The sequence below is a fragment of the Eimeria necatrix genome, genomic scaffold, assembly GCF_000499385.1.
Source record: "Eimeria necatrix Houghton genomic scaffold, Enh_scaff292, whole genome shotgun sequence".
Lineage (NCBI taxonomy): Eukaryota > Apicomplexa > Conoidasida > Eucoccidiorida > Eimeriidae > Eimeria > Eimeria necatrix.
This window is the reverse complement of record NW_013653468.1, coordinates 22,193-40,000: the sequence shown is the minus strand read 5'-3', so window position 1 is coordinate 40,000 and position 17,808 is coordinate 22,193. Positions and strand designations below refer to the sequence as shown.

Sequence of the window (17,808 nt, the reverse complement as noted above, 5' to 3'; positions counted from 1 at the left end):
AACATGCGCAAAGCGGCGGCCCAGCTGCAGCAGCAGCTGCAGCAGCAACTGCAGCAACAGGTGCAGCAGCAGCTGCAGCAGCAGCCGCAGCAGCCGCCGCAGCAACCTGTGGACGAACTCGAGACAGCTGGCGTGGAACCCAAAGATGAGCTGCTGATTGACCCCTTCGAGGAAGCATTGGTATGCGCAAGACACACCGACAGCCGTTGAGCTGCTGTCTGCTGCTGCGCTGCTGCTGCTGTTGCTGCTTCTATTGCTGCTGCTTCTGTAGCTGCTGCTGCCTCTACTGCTGCTGCTGCCCCCTTTGGGTTCCCTGCGCCGGATCTGCTGCTGCTGCTGGCTTTGAGCTTCCTGCGCCGGATCTGCTGCTCTTGCATAACCTGCTGCCTCTGTTGTGTCTGCTGCTGTTCCGCTGCAGTGCCAGCGAAGGCCTTTGCCGCTTTCGCTGCTGCAGCTGTACAGACACCCGGAGCTTTTGGAGCTGCAGGACTTCTTCCGCGTCTTCTCTGAGTATCTTCAGTTGCTGCCGCCTTCGATTGACACTCTGGAGGTGGCAGTGCTGGGGCCTCGGGTGCAGCCCTTCGTTCTTGCTGCTGCTGTTGCTGCTGCACCCGGCGCTGCTGCTGCAGCAAACGACAGGGCAGAAGGCCGCAAGGAGGATACTCCGCCCTCGCTTGATTTAGTGGCTTCGGTGCACCGACTGCCGGAGGCTGATTGTCTGCTGCAGCTGTGGCAGCGTCAGCAGCAGCAGGAACAGCAGCAGAAGCAGCAGCAAAGGAGCTCAGGCGACGCCTCTGCGGCAACAGCTGCAGCAGCTAATGGGCTGGAGAACAGCGCTTCAGACAGCCCTGGGGCTGCTCTCCTTGCTGCTGAAATGCCGGCGACAAGAGGATCAGCTGACGGAGCAGCAAGGGCAGATGCAGCAGCAGCAACAGCAGCAGCAGCAGGCGCTGCAGCAGGTGATGGGCGTGAAGGAGAAGCCAGCGGCAGCGGGTGCGGAACTCGCTCGAGTGACGACCCAAAAGCAGCAACAACAAAAGCAGCAGCAGCGGCAGCAGGCAGAACAGCAGCAACGAGTGCAGAGGCAGCAGGAGATGCTGCAGTGGACTCTGCTGCTGGCAGCAAGGAGCCACTTGCTGATGCGTCAGAATCTGAGGACGAAGAAGATCGCGAAAGGAGCGAGACAGCTGCGGCCAAAGCAGCAGCAGCAGCAGCAGCAGAAGCGGAAGCATCTGCAGCAGACGCAGCAGCAGCAGCGCTGGACGTGAATGTGTCGGAAGCCTGTGGGGAGCAGCTGCCCTTCTTCCTCGGGGACGCGCTGCTGCTGCGGCTGCTGCAGCTGGCGGTGCTGCAGCTGTCGGACGCGATGCCGCGAGTAGCTGCTGCTGGCAGCATTGCAGCAGAAGCTCTTGCGCCTGATGAGACACAGGCTTCTGCTGCTCTCTGGCTGGGAATAGACTCTGGGGTTTACAAGCAGCAGCAGCATGTGCACTCCAGAAAGCGGCGCCGGGCGCGGCACGACGCCCACACCTTCGGCTCGGGAAAAGACAGCAGCAGCAGCAGCAGCAGCAGCAGCAGCGGGAGTGTGCTAGGCCGCAGCTTCAGCAGCTCGGCGGCTGATCCTGCCTCATGCGCAGCGGCGGCTGCTGCCTTTTTTGCCTGCACTGGGGGTGGGCGTCCGCAGGAGCTGCAGCAGATGCGTCGGTTGGTAGCTGGGGACTCGCTGCAGCTGCAGCTGCAGCAGCAGCAGCAGCAGCAGCAGAATGAGCAGCTGCTGCTTCTCCCCGGAAGAGCCCTCAGTGCCCTCGATGGCCTCCCCCTAGATCTCAGGCTGCTGGATGCACTGACAGCTCCGCTGCTGCTGAAGAGGCTTCTGTTCGAGTGTCTGTACACTCCAAGGCGGACCTACATTGCGCCGTCCCAGGAGCCGGCGCCCGCCGAGAGTGGTGAAGCGGCAGCAGCAGCAGCAGCAGCTGCTGCAGCAGCAGATTTGGAGGGGCTGCAAAGTGCTGAGGAGGTGCCGCAGCCTTCGCAGGACTCACTTGGGCTGTCGCAGTCCCCGGGAGAGGCTGAGCAGCAGCAGCAGCAGCAGCAGCAGCAGAAAGAAGAACCCGTACGGCAGAAGCCTGAGCAGCGTGAGAACGGGAGCCAGCGTGAGCAGCAGCAGCAGAGACAAGAACAGCGGCAGGAAGGGCAGCTTGAAGAGCATCAGGAGCAGCAGCAGCAAAAGCAGCAGCAAAAGCAGCCGCGCGAGTTCCAGTCAGAACAGCAGCATGAACAGCAGCAGGAGGAGCAGCAGGAGGAGCAGCAGGAGGAGCAGCAGGAACACCAGCGGCAGCGCGGAGCTGCCACTGCAGCCACAGCAGCAGCAGCAGAAGACCCCAGCACAATGGAAATCGACGGGGTGGTGGGCAGAGGCAGCACAGCAACAGCTTTGCCTGCTGCTGACGATGTCTTTGCAGCAGCCGGAGGGGCTGGAGCTGCTGCTGCAGCAGAGGGGCCTATTTTGGAAGAGGGGCCTGCTGCAGGAGAGGGGCCTGCTGCAGGAGAGAGGCCTGCTGTAGTAGAAAGGTCTGCTGTAGTAGAAAGGTCTGCTGCAGCAGAGGGGCCTGCTGCAGCAGAGGGTTCTGCTGCAGCAGAGGGACCTGCTGCAGCAGAGGGGTCTGCTGCAGCAGAAGGGTCTGCTACAGCAGATGGGTCTGCTACAGCAGAGGGGTCCGCTGCAGCAGAGGGGTCTGCTGCAGCAGAAGGTTCTGCTACAGCAGAGGGGTCTGCTGCAGCAGAGGGGTCTGCTACAGCAGAGGGCCCTGGTGCAGCAGAGGGCCCTGCTGCAGCAGAGGGCCCTGCTGCAGAAGAGGGGTCTGCTGCAGCAGAGGGGCCTGCTGCAGCAGAGGGTCCTGCTGCAGCAGAGGGTCCTGCTGCATCAGAGGGTCCTGCTGCAGCAGAGGGGCCTGCTGCAGCAGAGTGGCCTGCTGCAGCAGAGTGGCCTGCTGCAGAAGAGGGGCCTGCTGGAGCAGAGGGCCCTGCTGCAGCAGAGTGTCCTGCTGCAGCAGGAGCAGCTGCGCCAGCCCAAGACACAGCTGTCGGCCCTCAAAGTTGCGCTGCAGAAACCCCTGCGGATGCAGCAGCTGCAGCAGCAGCGCACAAAGAGCTTCAGGCTGGTAGTGGTGACGCGGCAGAGGCCAGCTGCTCAGAGGCTCCCAATCTGCTGCTCGAGGAGCCCTTGGCAGCAGGAGCAGCAACAAAGTCGGAAGAGGTGGAGGCAGCAGCAGCAGCGGGAGACAGAGCGCTTGCAGAGTGCAGCAGCAGCAGCAACAACAGCAGCAGCCAACACGAGGCTGCGGCCGAGGACGACGCGTCTGAAGCAAGCAGCACTGAAGGAGATCGTGAAGAGGACGAAGAGAGAGCAGCAGCAGCAGAAGCTGCTGCTGCTGCTGCTGGGGGACTTCCTGCAGTTGAATGGGCGCTGGACGTGAGCCGATCTGAGCTGTGTGGCGTCGAAGGGACTTCTGTGGACCGTTTGCTGCTGGCACTCCATGCGCTGCGGTAAGCACATATGCTGCTGCTGCTGCTGCTGCGGCGGCTGTTCCTGCAGCTGCAGCGGCCTTGCTGCTGCTGTGGTCTTTAGTCGCAGTGCTGCAGCTGCTGCTGCAGCACGTAGATTTGGGCCTGCGCCAGTCGCCGCCATTGCTCCTTCCTCCGCCGCTGCTGCTGCTGCTGCTGCTGCTGGATTTGCAGGCCTTTTGCGGATTGGGTGTGTTTGTTGCTGCAGGTGCAGCAGCTTCTGGCTGTTGCCCCGCGACATGCGCTGCTTCCTGCTGCAGCAGCTGCAGCGGCTCGTGTCTGACGGCTGGCAAGGGAAGTTTTTCTTAGACACGAAGCTGGAGGGGCTGGCCAGGGCTCGCCTGAATCTGCTGCGGCTGAAGGTGGCTGCTGCGGGCCCCACAGAGGAGGAGAACCTTGCTGCTGCTGCTGCTGCGGGGGCCGCAAGCGCTGCTGCTGCTTCCGAAGCCAAGACAGAGAAGGTAAGCGAAGAGGGGTCCCTTGTTGCTGCTCAGAAGTGTCTGGGAAAACAACTGCTGCAGCAGCATGAGGTGCTGCTGCTTCTGTGGCTGCGCATGTGCTGCAGGAGGCCGACGAGGGCCACCCAGCTGAAGACGCCGAAGGCGCAGGTGCTGTAAATGCAGCAGCAAAGGATTCTGCTGCTTCTGCTGCTGCGGCGAAAGAGGAGGGCGGTGCGCTTGTTCACAAACCCTAAACCCTAAACCCTACATTAGGTTTTCCCTTGTTGCTAATGCAGCGCTGCTGTCTGCTGCTGCGCTCATTTTTGGGGCCTCCCGCCCATCAGAAGGGCCCCAGGGGGCCCCTTGGGGAACACATGGATCCAGTACCCTGAGCTGCTACTGCTTCTTGAGCTGCTGCTACTTCTTGAGTTGCTGCTGCTGTTGCGGCCCCTAGGCTGCAGGATAGAGGTGTTCAGCGGCTCTGTGGCCGTTGCTGCTGCTGCTGCTGCTGCTGCTGTTGCGGAAGCGCCCCTCGAGATGTGCGTTTGCTGCGCTACAGAGGAAGCAGCAGCAGCTGCGGGCGCTGGAGGCGGGGGCCTGCGGGCGCAGCGGCGGAAGCCCATGGGGAGGGTCTCGAATGCAGAAGCAGAAAAGCTGCAGAGTTGCTTCGTGGTGCGTTCTGAGGCTTTGGGTGAAGACAGATTTCTTAACAGGTACTTTGCCTGTGTGTCTGCGAGCGGCAGCATATCTCGGGTCTATGTGGAGGCTCACTGCGAACCGTCCCCGCTGCTGCTGCTAATGCAGAAGGCAGCAGCAGCAGCAGCAGCAGCCGCCGCCGCCGCAGTAGCTGCTGCTGCCGGCCCAGCCAACAGCCGCAGCAGCTCCGGCCATGCGTCGGAGGCCGAGCTGGCAGACACTCAGCTTAGCCAGGAGCAGCAGCAGGGGCCAAGCTGCGTGGGCGAAGACAGCAGCAGCAGCGCGAGCGACGGAAGCAGCAGCATGGGCCACAATGGCGACAGCAGCTGCAGCAGCAGCGCCAGCAAGAGCAGCAGCAGCAGCAACAGGCAGAGCTTGCTGAAAGTTTTCCCCTCGTCTGCGGATGCTGCAGCTCTTCTCAGCGCGGGCAGCCTCTCAGAATGGCCAATAAGGCGGCGGCCCATAAAGGTGGAGTCTTTGGCTGCCTTCCTGCAGATGCTGCAGCAGCAGCAGCAGCAGCAAAGCACGTGCTTCTTCGTGCCACCAACCGTAGATGCGCTGCGGCAGCTGCGGGCTGCCCTCTCGCCAGCTCTTAAGAGAGAGCGCAGTTTGCGGCAATCGCTGGGCCGGGCCATAGAGGAGGTGAAGCTTTTTGCTGCTTTCATTGTTGCTGCTGCTTTAGCTGCAAAGAGTGCAGCTTGACGCGCCGCCTCAGCAGGTGCAGCAGCAGATCCAGAGCTGTTTGCTGCTGCACACATCCCTTGTGTTGCTGCTGCCGCTGCTGCGACTTGCTACAGATGGACGCGGAGCAGCTGCAGCCTCATCGAGCTACCACAGTGGTCCCGCCCTCGCCTCTTGCTGCTGCAGTTTGGCTGGCCTGCAAGCAGCTGCATGCACTCAACCTGTCGCTGCTGCCGCGCTGCTACCCAATCCTTTGGCAGCAGCAGCAGCAGCAGCAGCTCTCCCCGTGCATGGCCCTCGCTGGGGCCCTCACAGTCCTCGCGAGAGCCGCCTCTTGCAGCTCCGCGTGCTGCCCTGATGGCTCTTCGTACAAGCAGCAGCACGCAGTAGGAGACGGAGCAGCAGCAGCAACAGCAGCTGCAGCAGCAGCAACGAAGAGGCAGCATCGGCAGTACTGGATGGAACAGACGCTGTTTGTTGTAAGCTTCGGCTACCGCAGCGACTGCGGTGGTTGTGGTGCTGCTGCAGTTGCTGCTGCTGCTGCAGTTGCCGCTGCTGCTGCAGAACACTTGGCATAGCCCTTACTTCATCGCTACTGCGTGTAGTGCTGCTGCCATTGCTGATTAGCTGCTCTTGGGCTGCTGCTGCTTCTAGCGCTGTTTCCACAGCGGCGGGAACCTGCCGTTGCTGCTGCTGTCCACGGCGGCCAGTGGAATTACGGCGCGTGCTGCTGCTGCTGCCATTTCGCTTTGCTGCGCTATTGCAGGGGGTATTGGCGCAGCTGCTGCTATACGTGGAGTCTCTCGTCGATGCTGCTGGTGCTGTGCATGCGAAGGCTTGGGCCTACAGGCGACACCAGTGGTCTGAGGATCTGCAGCGGCTGTCGCTGCAGCTGCCTGTGCTGCTGCCGACCCCAGGGCAGCAGCAAGACCTTCCCCCGGAAGCTTTGCGTCCTGCTGCTGCGAAACCTCCAAGAGCAGCAAGTTCCCCAGTAGAGCCTGTGCGGAAGCACTCTCGGCTTCTCGAAGAAGACCTGGAGGAGCCTCTGCACGCTTCGAGCAGCAGCAGCGGCAGCAGCAGCAGCGGCAGCAGCAGCAGCGCTGCGGCGAAGTCGCCGGGCCTCTGCAGCGCAGGCTCAGGGCCTTCGCAGCAATTGCGAGACAGTCTTGATGGCGCTGCAGCGTCTCGAAGCGCCCCCGGAGACTCGGAAGGTCCAGCTGCAGGAGCAGAACCTGCTGCTGCTGCTGCTGCTGCTGCACGGGAAGGTGCAGAGCAGCCCACAGAGACACTCCTTCCTGCGGAGTCGCTCTGTTCTCTCACAAAGGCCAGCGTAGAAGCTGCCATTGCGGCAGCGGCGGCAGCTGACGAAGCGGGCCAAGTCCCAGCAGCAGGAAGAGCAGCAGGAGCAGCAGAAGACGCCGAGGAGGCAGCAGCTGCTGCGCGGTTTGCTGCTCTCGTGCGGTGCATGTCCTGTGGATTTGGCTGGGACGAATCTGCGCTGTTGCAGCTGCTGGAGCGGACGTACGACCAGCTCTTTGGGGAGGCGGCAGCAGCGGCAGCAGCAGCAGAGGCCAGCAGCAGCAGCAGCAGCAGCCTCCAAGAACAGCAATGGCGCGAAGTGCGGCGCAGGCTAGACCTAGCGCATCTCTGGGGCCTCTACGCCAATGTCTGGAAGGCCACGGGGCTCGACTGCCAGCGCCTGGCGGACTTGAACGCCCCCATAGACAGGTGGGGCTCCTTAGTTGTTGGTTTGCTGCTGCTGCTGCTGCGGGCTTAGCAGCAAATGAACACGCTGTGTGCACTCTGGGAGGCTGCCAATACGTGCTGCTGCAGAGTTGTCCGTGGTCGCCGTTGCAGCAGCTGCAGCTGCTGCAGCAGCTGCTGCAGCAGCTGCTGCTGCAGCTTCCTTAAATCGCTGTGCGTACTGCCCAGAGGGCAACGGCCTTCTGCAGCAAGTGGGTGCCTAAAGGGGAGAATACATGACGTGGTACTTGCCGTCGCTTTTGCTGCTGCTGCTGTTGCTGCTGCTTTCGTACAGAGACGCGTTCGAGCAGTTGCTGGCATCGGACGCCCAGCGGCAGCAAATCCCTCGGGTGGGGGATTCCCTTTTCTTCTTTAGGAAGGGGCACTGCGAAGTAGTTAGTTCTTTGCGCCAGGTACGTGCGTCCCCCACTTGCAGCAGCAGCAGCAGGAGTAGCAGCAGCAGCAGCAGCAGGAGCGGCGGCGGCGACAACGCCAGCAGCGGGAGAGGCAGCTGTTTGTGCGTTTTACTTTGTCTGCTGCAGGAGCAAACAACGGAAGGGTCCAGCTATGGAAGGACTTGCTGCAGCCTTCAGGTTCCCGATTGTTTGGGCTGGGTGGAGCAGCTCCGTGTGCATCAGATTGAGTTCTTCGCGGGGTTTGCGGGTTTGCTGCCGCCGCCTCTAGAAGCCCCGCCGCCCCTCACAGCAGCAGCAGCAGCTGCAGCTGCTGCTGCTGGCTCTGGGGCCACAGCCGGCACGACACCTGTTGTGCAGCACAATGCCATCCATGCGATGCCCAGCGGATCAGCAGATGCAGCCGGGGTCGGCCTCGTTGCTTCTTTGTTTTCTTTCTCTCTTGAAGAGGACCCTGTAGTCCTTGGCCTCACAAAGCCATTGCCACAGCAGCAGCACGCTGCCACGCCTGCTGCTGCAGCAGCGGCACTGGAAAGTGCTGCTGCGGAGCAGACAGCAATGCAGGTTGACGGCTCCCCGTCCCCTGATGCTACAGCAGCTGCATCAGCTTCAGCAGCTGCACCAGCACCAGCTGCAGCAGGAGGAACTCCAGCAGCAACCACGCCCGCTGGTGCCTCAACCCCAGCCTCTTGGAAGAACAGCTGCGTAGAGCTGCAGGCACCTGACGGGTTGGTCTCGAAGGCCTTTCAGGACTTTTTGCTGCAGGCGAGTCCCCTGTCTTTGGCAGCAAAAAGCGGAGCAGCAGCTCAGTTGTACCTGCAGCAGCAGCTGCAGCTGCAGAAGCTGCTGCAGGAGCAGTATCAGCTGGTGCAGCAAGGCGGCGAAGTGCCCGGAACTGCTGCGCTTGACGCTTCTCTGTGCCCCCACTACAGGGTTGTCTGCTCAGTGGCAACTCGGTGAGCCTTAGTTCGTTTCTGCGTCTCCTGCTGCTGCTGCTGCTGCTGCTGCTGCTTACATGCCGGGAGGAGACCTAGGCCCTTGCCCTGATGCAGCTTGCTGCATTTCTTGCCCCTGCACAGCAGTACTGAGAGGCGCAGGATGGAGCCTCCTTGCTCGTTGCTGCAGCAGCAGCGAGGGGCGCGGCCTGCTGCAGCGCCGCAGCGGCGCCTCCTGCTGCCGAAGCTGGGCCGTGGCCCTTGCTGCTGCTGCGATTCCTGCTTGCTTTCCTTACTACTTCACGCTGCTGCTGCGGATGCTGCGGCCGTATGGCTGCAGCCTAGCGGGCAAAGTGTAGTACTACTATACAGCTGCTGCTGCATCCCTTGCTAGTTTTCTGACTTTAACTTTTAATGGTGTGTGGACTATGGAGTTGCGGAGCTGCGCTGTGTCTTTGTTGCTGCGCAACAGGAGGCACCCAACTGCAGCGGATGCTGCTGCTGAGGGTCTGGACGCTCTTGCTGCTGCTGCTTCCACTGCAAGCGAAAGCCGCGTCACCAGATCAAGACTTGCAAGGGCACCGTCAGCCGGGAGCAGCAGAGCCGCAGCGGCAGATGCGCAGCAGCAGCAACCCGCAACAGCAGACAGCACGACAGCCTGGGGAGCAGAGACGGACCCCCACAGCCGCGAGCACGCAATTGCTGCTGCAGTAAACGGCCACGGAAGCTGCGGGGGCCAGGCGCTGCCCCCCGGGGCTGTTGGCCCTCAGCTGCGCAGGCGCTGGGTCATTCTGAGTGTTCCTGTGCTGCAGGGGAGCAGCAGCTTTCTGCTTCAGTGCAACAAAGTGCTGCAGGCACTGGATATGGGGTGGTGTTCTGGCATGCGCTTCCGCATGCAGCTTGGCTGCTGCCAGGCCGCTGCTGTTGCTGCTGCTGCGACCCTCCCCCCTGTCCCCAGAGGCCTAGGACTTGCGGTTCTTGATTTCGCCCTGCAGCAGCAGCACCTGCAGCAGCAGCAGCAGCGGCTTGCCGGCATTATCCGTCGTATTGACACCAGCCCAGAAGGTTTCTGGCGCGGGGTTTATGTAGACTGGGAGGAGCGTCGCGTTGCAAGGCCCGGGGAAGCAGCGGCAGCAGCAGCAGTTGCTGCTGCTGCTGCATCAGGCGCGGCCACGTGTGTTTCTCTTTGGGACCTCGAGCCTCTCAAACGCCTTAAGCGGCCTGGGCAGGAGGCGTGAAGTGTGCTGCTGGCTAGCCAGTTAGCGAGTCAGCGAGCTCTCTTAGATGCTTTTTGTTTCCCTGCTTCGCTGTTGCGTGGGGAGAAGGCCGCTAGCCCCAGGCAGCAAAGTTAAGGGAGTGAGGCGGCTTTTCTTAAAAGTTGTTATGTGCCTTCCTACAGTGCATTCGCGCTGCATGCAGATCGGTGTCCTTTGCGGGCAATTTGCTGTTCTGCGGAGCAGCACTAGAGTGCTCAACTCCTTGGTGGGCTCTGCTAGCAACCTGGCTTGCGACCCGCTCTCCATAAATGTGACTTCTTTGAGGCAGTAACAGCAGCAGCAACAGCAGCACGAAAAACAAACGGGAAGTCAGTCTTTTAAGTAGAGGCGGAGTTGGCAGAACCTACCATTGCAGCAGCCAGTAGGCTTTTCTCTCTATCTACAGTTGCAGCAGCTGCAGCAGCTGCAGCAGCTGCAGTTGCGTACGCTGCAGCAGCTGCAGCAGCTGCAGTTGCGTTCGCTGCAGCGGCTGCAGCAGCAATAGTTGCGTACGCTGTGCTGCATGCCACGGAGGCAACTCAACAAGCGAGCGACGCTCCTTTGGCGTGTATAGAGCTCAAACGCCTTTTTACTTTTTGCACAAGGCCCATAGGAGGGCCATCAAATGGCCATCGAAATGGTACATGCTGTGAAATAAATTGCTTTGGCAGCTTGCTCCCCACAGCACTTAAGAATGCAGCAAAGTGGCACGCTGCTGCTTGCTGCATTTAATGACTAGTCGCAAGGTGCACCCACTGCTGCATTGTCACTGTCAACTACTGGGAGAAAGACGCCTTAGCTGCCGCTGCTTGTGGAACTATCAAGTTGCAAATCACGCAACACATGTTTTTCATTTTATACGCTCCCGTAAGCGTACAAGCCACTCTGGCTCTCCCTCGGCCTTCAAAACAATGCTTGTCCACCCTGGACTTGAACAGCAGTTAATGGCCCGCTTATGCAGCTGCGAATGCTGGCCGCTGGGTGCCTCGGAGGCAGGAAACCGCCGCGGCTTCACCTGAGGCCAAATCCAGTGCAGTTCTGGATGGCGATCAAAAGCAGCCGAGCCATTTTCTCTTCGCTGCTGTAGTCGGGCAGCAACAAAAAATTAAAGCACGTGTGAGCAGTGGGAAGCCTGCGGCACGCAGCAAACAGCCACAACAAGCAAGCATGAAACCATGAAATACGCTTTTTGCAACTTCGCTCAAAGCCAGCTACAGTTGGCTGGGCCACAAGGTAAAGCCGCGGCATCTTCTGCTGCTTCGGCTTCAGCTCAGCAAGCAAAACTTCACAAAGAACGAGGTGCCCCCAACAATGGAAAGCTGCCCAAAAGTCTGTCCAAGCCGCTCCAGGCATTGGCAAAACGCAGCGCCTGGGGGTCCCCCAGAAACAAGCAAAGAATGTGGCGGTCTCAAATAATCGTGGAGAGCTGCCAAAAATCTAAAGGCCATTCAGACTTACCGTTCCGTGTCTGGGCCGCTCCGGCCAATGGTGAGGCGCAGCGCCTGCGGACCCCCCAGTGGCACGCGATCCGAACCTGAGAGCCGCAGCAGACAGCAGGCAATTAAAGCGTTGCCAGGCGCGGTGAAGCTTCGCAGCGAGCTGCCAGCGGTTCCCGCAACACTACGCTGCCAAGGCTGCTGCTGCTAACCTGTTATGAACATAAGAAGTTTCTTCTTCTCCTCCTGAGTAAAAGTCTGGCAGACGTTCCAAAACATTGAAATCGCCCGCGAGTCCTTCGTGTATCCGTCCTGGTATGTCGCTGCCTGCGCCCTCGTCAGCCACAGGTAACAAGACACACCCTAAGGCTCACTACGTCTGGTTTTGGAAGCGAGCGAAATGAACTGTCTGCCGGAACCTGAAAGGCTGTGCCGTGTGCCGACAAACTCGTTCGGAGTGCGGCGGGTGAATGGACAACAAGCTGCGTGCGTCTTTCACCTTTTGTAGCAACGAAACATCCAGTTCCTCTTCCTTGCCTAGAAGGAGCAGCTGCAGCTCCTCCGGGCGGAACAAAGAAATTGTGGTCTTGTCCACGCAGCGGTAGAAGCCATCTTCAAATGCGCTGTACTGTTCGCGGACAGAAACGTCAAGGACGTGTTCTAAGTACAGCTGAACGTATTCGTCACTGCTCGCACATGCACCCCACGCAGCACCTGCAGACCACGCTGGCAGTGTGAGCTGCTATGCCTGCGCTTTTAAGCTGTTGCCTAAGCCAGTAAGCTGGCGAAGTCAGTTGCATAAGCGCCACTGAAGTGAACAGCCTGTCCTCGTTGCTGCTGTCTCACCGGTTTTCTATTGTAACGCTGTCGCTGGGATCGTGCGAACCTAAGGCATCCTCCCGAACTTGTCCAAGGAAATCGGACGCGACGTTGAAAGTCAGGCCCATGGACTCCAGCTCCTCTCGCGAGGCCCGCAGCACACACACAAGGCTCCTGCAGCCGCCGCAGCCCGCAGCAACCCGCGACAGAAGACACTCGAGAGCAGCGCAGACGGCGTGCTGCGGCCACCAGACTCCTTGTCTGGTAGCTCTTCCGCTTTCGCTTAAAAGCCAAGACAATTTCTAAGTAGAGGCGCCTGTATGAATTGGGGGGTATTGCTGCAGTCTCGCAGTCAGTGCTAACGGGCTTGCCTGGCAACCTGCGGGTGCAGGGCGTAGAGGTCTTCTAGAGAGGCCGATGGCCAGCCCAAGAGCTTCTTGAAAAGCACAAGGGGAAAGTTCATGGGCATTAGAACGGCGTTGTTTATGGCGAGGCCGCAAAGAATCCCTATGAGCTCAAAACGATATCGCCCCTCCAGCGAGTATGGGCAGAACCAGTGCATCTGGCTCTCCTCGTCAAGGGAGAACATGCCGTAGTCAGGGCTAAACAGCTGCACATATAGCCAAAACAGCAGATTACGCAGCGCCTAATCCCGCACTGCAGGAAGAAGATCAGTCCCAATTGCTGCTGCTTCTGCAGCTCTACCGCTGCCGGCAATTGAACACGAAATGGCTAGCAAGAAAGAGGCGAATTTGTACGTTTTTAGTGCTTTAAGCTCTTGAACCACTTAGCTGCTGCTGCCCACCTCATCGACAAGAAGCTGGAAGAACTCCTTGGTGACGCCACCTTGGTCTACGCCTTCTTCCCCGATGAATTTGATCTTCAGAGCCTTACGGAGGTTGGTGTTGTTGATATGGCTGTCCCGGCTGCTGTTGCATGCAATCTGCTGCAGCGTATCTTGCACCAAGTGAGACCGACGCACCCGCAAGTACAAAAAGGGCAGTGGGTACCCAGCGCCGCCGGTGCACAGCGCCAACACGGCGTCCATCTCAGCCTGCCGTGCCTACGCAACAGCAGCAGCAAAAACATGCAGCAAAAGGCCCCTCAACCGCAAACAAAGCTCTCCCACTCTCTGTGCTGACGCATCCCACAACTTCTGTCGGAGCAGGGCGCAAGCAGCGCAGCCAGCTAGTTCAGCATCAGCGGCAGCTCGCCCCTCCATGGCAGGCCCTCAGCTACAGCGTAGGCCGTGGCTGCAGCAGCAGCGGCAAACTCAGAAAAAAGACACAGCAGCACCCACCTGATACTGCTGCTCTATTGCTGCCTGCCTCCGAAGAATGTCTGCCTTAACTGAGGCGTCCAGTACGAACGGGTGCGCGAGCAGTGAGAACGCCTGGTTCGTCATGCTTCTTTCTGGAATAGAGAAATGCGAGAATGGGGCATTGGCTGCCGACGCTGCTGCAGCTGCTGCTGGGCTTGAGAAGGCTGCAACGGGAGAGGCAACGCCTGCAGCGAGAGCTGCTGCCGCAGTCGAATGCTCCGACAAGGCGAAAGGAGAGGGCACTGGGGCGAAGCCTTCGGCTGCTGCTGCTGCAGCAACTGTCCGCAACAAATTACTACTAAATGAGTCTTCAGCTGTATCTACAACGACTGCATCCCCGCCGGGACCTTCAGCAGGACCGCCAGCTGCTGCGTCATCCGACGGCGGCCGCAGTGCTGCCATTGCCTCAGCTTCTACGGAAAACAAGGAATCTACTGACATGGAGCGCACGGCTGATCCCCAGGCTCTCTCACTTCTTGGCGCCACCTCTGCAGCCACTCCTGCTGCTGCAGCTGTGGCGGCATTGGAACTCCGTGGCGTTGCTGCGCCAGCGTTTGTTTCAGCTGGTGGTCCTCCCGCTGCTGTGGGAGCTGCTGAAGCAGCCCCAGAGGACCCTGAAGGTTCTGCTGCAGGTGCTGCGTCTCTCTGTGGCGCGTTCTGGTCCTGCTGCTGCTGTCCCCGCCGCCTGCCTTGGGTAATAGGCCCTTGCTGCCGCTGCTGCAGCGCTTGCTGCAGCAGCCGTGGCGCTATGCCGCGACGTAAGCGCAGCCAAAGCGCAAATTCGTGCTGCAGCAGTTGGCTGTTGGAGTTAATGGCATCATTGTGGAACAGTGTGAAGTCGACCTCCCTTGCCTCCTGCTGCTGTTTCAGCAGCTGCTGCTGTTCCAGCATTTCCGAGGCTGCCGCTGTCCCGCCTGCAGCTGCAGCTGCGGCCGCGTCTGCAGGTAGCTCGTTAAACACTAAAGCTGATCTATCCAGCAGCTGCAGGTTCTGCTCTTTCCAGTGCCTCAGCTGCAGACGGCGCAAATGCCTGTTGACGTTTGCAACATACAACAAGTGCAACAGCTGCAGCGCGGAACGAAGCGCCGTTTCCGCTGGGTGTTGCGCTGCCTGGAGATAGTGCCACGACTCCAAAGGCCCAGCAGAAAGCATGCGGACTGCAACAGCCACAGGCGCAGCGGCAGCACCCCGCCAATAGCATCACCATCGAAGGAAACAAGCAGCAAGAGGTCTACACAGCCACTACAGCTGGCAGCAAATGCGCGACCAAGACACTCAGCAACGCTCTCCACAGCAGCACCAGCAGCAGCAGCAGCAGTGCGAAGACCAAAAGCACTGATGGCCATCCACACAAAAAAGCGCACAGTGAAGACAGCCTCACCTGTGATGAGCTGCTGAACTACTGTTATGTGCTGCTCCACGTGAGATGCCGGGACCTCGACATACCTAAAGAAAACACACTGGAGCAGCAACAATACAGTGGCAGCTCTGGCAGGCGTGGAGACTGGCAGCAGCAGATACCCAGGGATGAACACCCAGCTAGCTCTCTAGAAAGCTAGCTAGCTGCATAGAACCACTAGAGGAAAAGAAGCTAGCCACTACATCTGACAGCGCCACTAGCAGATGCAGCAGCAAATGCACCAACAGCGCTTGCTGCAACGCACCACTGAGCGATTGTGCGGCGCGAGGAATGCGGCAGAGAGGCAACGACCTCACAGAGCTTTGCGAGTTCCGAGAAGTCTACAGACTCTTCTAGGAAAGGGCATTCTGCAACAGCCAAGAGGCATGCACACACCCTCCACAAAAGTGAGACTAGGGAAGGAATTCCAACAGCAAGGTACCCCAACTACAGAAAAGAAAAACCAACAAAGAGCCTCCACTGCCCATCTCAATCTCGCACTCCAAGAGGCACAAACACTTGCACACCGTAACAAACACAAACAGAAACTGCAGTTGCCACTCCGCCCAGAAGCCTTGCACTGTGCATACCTAAGAGGATAGGGATAAAGGCCAGTTGCTGAGGATGCCGCAGCGAGCTGGCCCTTCGCAGAAGGACGCAGCAGAGGCTGTTGATCCTTTCTAGCATTAGTTCTATTGGGTCCCAGTTTCCTACAGCAGCACCAACGCCCGCAGCTGCAGCAGCAGTGCATGCATGCGCTCGATTGCCAGGATGCCGGAGAAAACAGCGGAAACGAAGGCAGCATGGCTGGCTCAGCACCAGCTCGCCTGGCTTCTAAGCAAGAACACCCAAGAGCAGCAACGTACAACAGCCAGCAGCAACAGCAGCAGCAGCAGCAGCAAACAGCACGCGTAAAACAGCAAAAAGCACCGTCAGATGCGGAAGCAATTGTAGCCCTCGCAGCTGCTAGAACGCCAGAGTAAAATCTCCGCACTGCCTCGAGGTCAACTGGAAAGGAGGCCGATTCCCCCTCGGAGCCACTGTTGCTGCCGTCGTTCCTGCTGCTTATGCCGTTGCAGCCATTCAGGATGTTGCTGCTGCTGCTGCTCGCCCCACGGTTGCTGCTGTTGCTGCCGCCGTTGGGCAGGGCAGCCCTCAGCTGGGAGTCCGTGCTGCGCTGCTGAGGGGCCCAAAAGGCTCTTGAAAGTCCGTAGAAGTTGTCGAAAAAGACACCTGCAGGCAGCCCAAGACCAACAGAAGCAGCAGCAGCAGCAAATTCCAGCAGCAGCACTTCAATCTAGCCAAGGCCCGCGCCAAGCCTTCCCTCCTTAAGCAGCAGCAAGAAGCAACCAAAGCTACCTGCCAGCCGCTCCCAGTCCTTCTTCGTTCGCAGCAACTGCAGCAGCGTCTCCGGCGCAGCGTCGAGCAGCTGCTGCAGCTGCTGCTGCTGCTGCCGCGCGGCGCACAAGCGGGCGCAAGCTGCTTCTGCAAACCCACGGGACTCTGTGCTCGCCGTCTGGACGCTGTTGTGTGTGCAGCTGCTGCTTCCGTTGCTGCTGCCGGCCGCAGCAGCAACTGTTTGCTGCACTGCCTGTGCCGCTGCTGCAGCTGGAACAACACCACCAAAACGCGCAGCAACGGAAAGCTTAAGCAGCTAGTGGTAGTGGCTACAACAGCAGGCACTGCAGCAGCAGCGCCAGCAGCACTAGCAGCTACTGCTGCTGCAGCCGGCTCCAATTGACAGCTGCTGAAGCAGCAAAAGCAGCAGAAGAAAGCCTGGAGTGCAATGCCGCTGCAGCGGCCCTCCTAAGGTGAATCTCACCCATGTCATCCTCCAAATCTAGGAGCAGGAAACTGTCCTTCAGACTCTCGAAGGACTCTCCAGGCTGTATGAATCCCTCAGCGAGTAGTGCAGCCACTGAGGGAGCGCCGCCTACAGCTGCGCTGCCTGCAGCAGCGCCAGCAGCCGCTGCTGTAGTGTCTGCTGCTGATGGAGAAGACCGCTCTTCATCTAAAGGCTCCATGGCTCGTGCTGTAGATGCAGGTGAATTCGCGAAAACGGCAGGTGAGTCAACTTCTTCGGCCGCCGCCTCGTGGTGCCGCAGGAAGGAGCCGCCCGCAGGCAGCTCTTGCTGCTGCCTCTGCTCCAGTCCCTGCAGCTGCTGGCGTCCTTGTTGCTGTCGCTGCCCGTGTGGTTTAGGGTGTTGCTGCTGCTGCTGCGGGCCGCTGTTATTGGCCCCTGTGCCCTGTGATGAAGCCGCTGACCCCATGAGGCTTCAGAGGGGGGTGTAGCCTCTAACTTTCCTCTGTGTGTGTGTCTGTGCTACAGGTCCGCTGGAGTGGCTTCAGATGCAAAGAGGGAGGGAACACCTCTAATGGTACAGCTGCAGCAGCGGTGCAGCTGCAAACATAATTTTGAAAGGCGGATGGATTTGGGCTGCCGTACCCACAGCGCCATAAAATGAAAATAAATTTCCTCAGCAGAGCTGCAGAAGCTACCCTCAAAAGATAATGGCGTTATTGCTGCTGCGGGGCTTGCTGCTGCGGCATAGAAATCACCGGATCGCCGCTTCTGGACGACTGCGGCCGAGGATGAGGCCGCGTGAACCAGCAGCAGCAGCTTCCGGTGCAGCAGCAGCCTGAAAAGGACAGGAATAAACAGATACTTCTACTGGATGATAACATTAAATTTAACGAATTCGCGCAAGTGTAGCGGAGTTGCTGCCCCAATGGTAGCTGCGCAGCAACCAGCAGCAGCGGCGGCGATTGACTCGACGGATCGCTGTGGCGCAATGTTAACGCCTAGGGATTTTGTGAAGTTTCACAAGGCTTTGAAGAGAGAAAAGAGTTTTAGTCTCATTAATAACATATTAAAAACTGTCTAGAAGGGATCCGCACCAGCCAATGACTCATAGGTTGCTTGTGTGCTTAGACTTTGTCCTACATCACCGGTTTCTTTCGTCGCAGGAGTGGTGGGAGGAACCTATTGAGAAGTGAAGTATATAGTAGAGGCGGTCTTGGACGTTACTACAGCTTAGGCAGAGAAGGTCTACACCTGTGGCGTCTTCTGAATGTCGCGCGATATCCAGTTTCTCCGCAGGAACA

At 59.4% G+C, this 17,808-nt stretch overlaps 2 protein-coding genes across 2 annotated transcripts in view; one reads left to right on the top strand and one right to left on the bottom strand.

The window, feature by feature from the left end:
- ENH_00039830 (Chloroquine resistance marker protein, related, related) overlaps positions 1–9,710 on the top strand; it is a gene marked incomplete at both ends in the record, with an annotated part of 10,914 nt that extends 1,204 nt beyond the window's left edge. Inside the window, 10 exons of the mRNA XM_013580709.1 lie at positions 1–180; positions 419–3,546; positions 3,773–4,025; positions 4,130–4,235; positions 4,564–5,342; positions 5,498–5,860; positions 6,148–7,109; positions 7,420–7,537; positions 7,667–8,493; positions 8,945–9,710. The exon at positions 1–180 is cut by the window's left edge and continues 1,204 nt beyond it. Coding sequence (XP_013436163.1) covers positions 1–180; positions 419–3,546; positions 3,773–4,025; positions 4,130–4,235; positions 4,564–5,342; positions 5,498–5,860; positions 6,148–7,109; positions 7,420–7,537; positions 7,667–8,493; positions 8,945–9,710 — 7,482 coding nt within the window. The remainder of the gene's footprint in view (positions 181–418; positions 3,547–3,772; positions 4,026–4,129; positions 4,236–4,563; positions 5,343–5,497; positions 5,861–6,147; positions 7,110–7,419; positions 7,538–7,666; positions 8,494–8,944) is intronic.
- An 873-nt stretch (positions 9,711–10,583) lies between these two features.
- On the bottom strand, positions 10,584–16,973 carry ENH_00039820 (E3 ubiquitin-protein ligase, putative; the record flags this gene model as incomplete). Its single annotated transcript, XM_013580708.1, has 15 exons — positions 10,584–10,629; positions 10,744–10,860; positions 11,187–11,262; positions 11,377–11,491; positions 11,664–11,850; positions 12,011–12,157; positions 12,355–12,593; positions 12,789–13,046; positions 13,284–14,461; positions 14,686–14,750; positions 14,969–15,071; positions 15,294–15,413; positions 15,634–15,936; positions 16,063–16,311; positions 16,526–16,973. The coding sequence occupies 15 exons, from the start codon at positions 16,971–16,973 to the stop codon at positions 10,584–10,586; spliced, it is 3,651 nt and encodes a 1,216-aa protein (XP_013436162.1).
- Between the last annotated feature and the right edge of the window lie 835 nt (positions 16,974–17,808).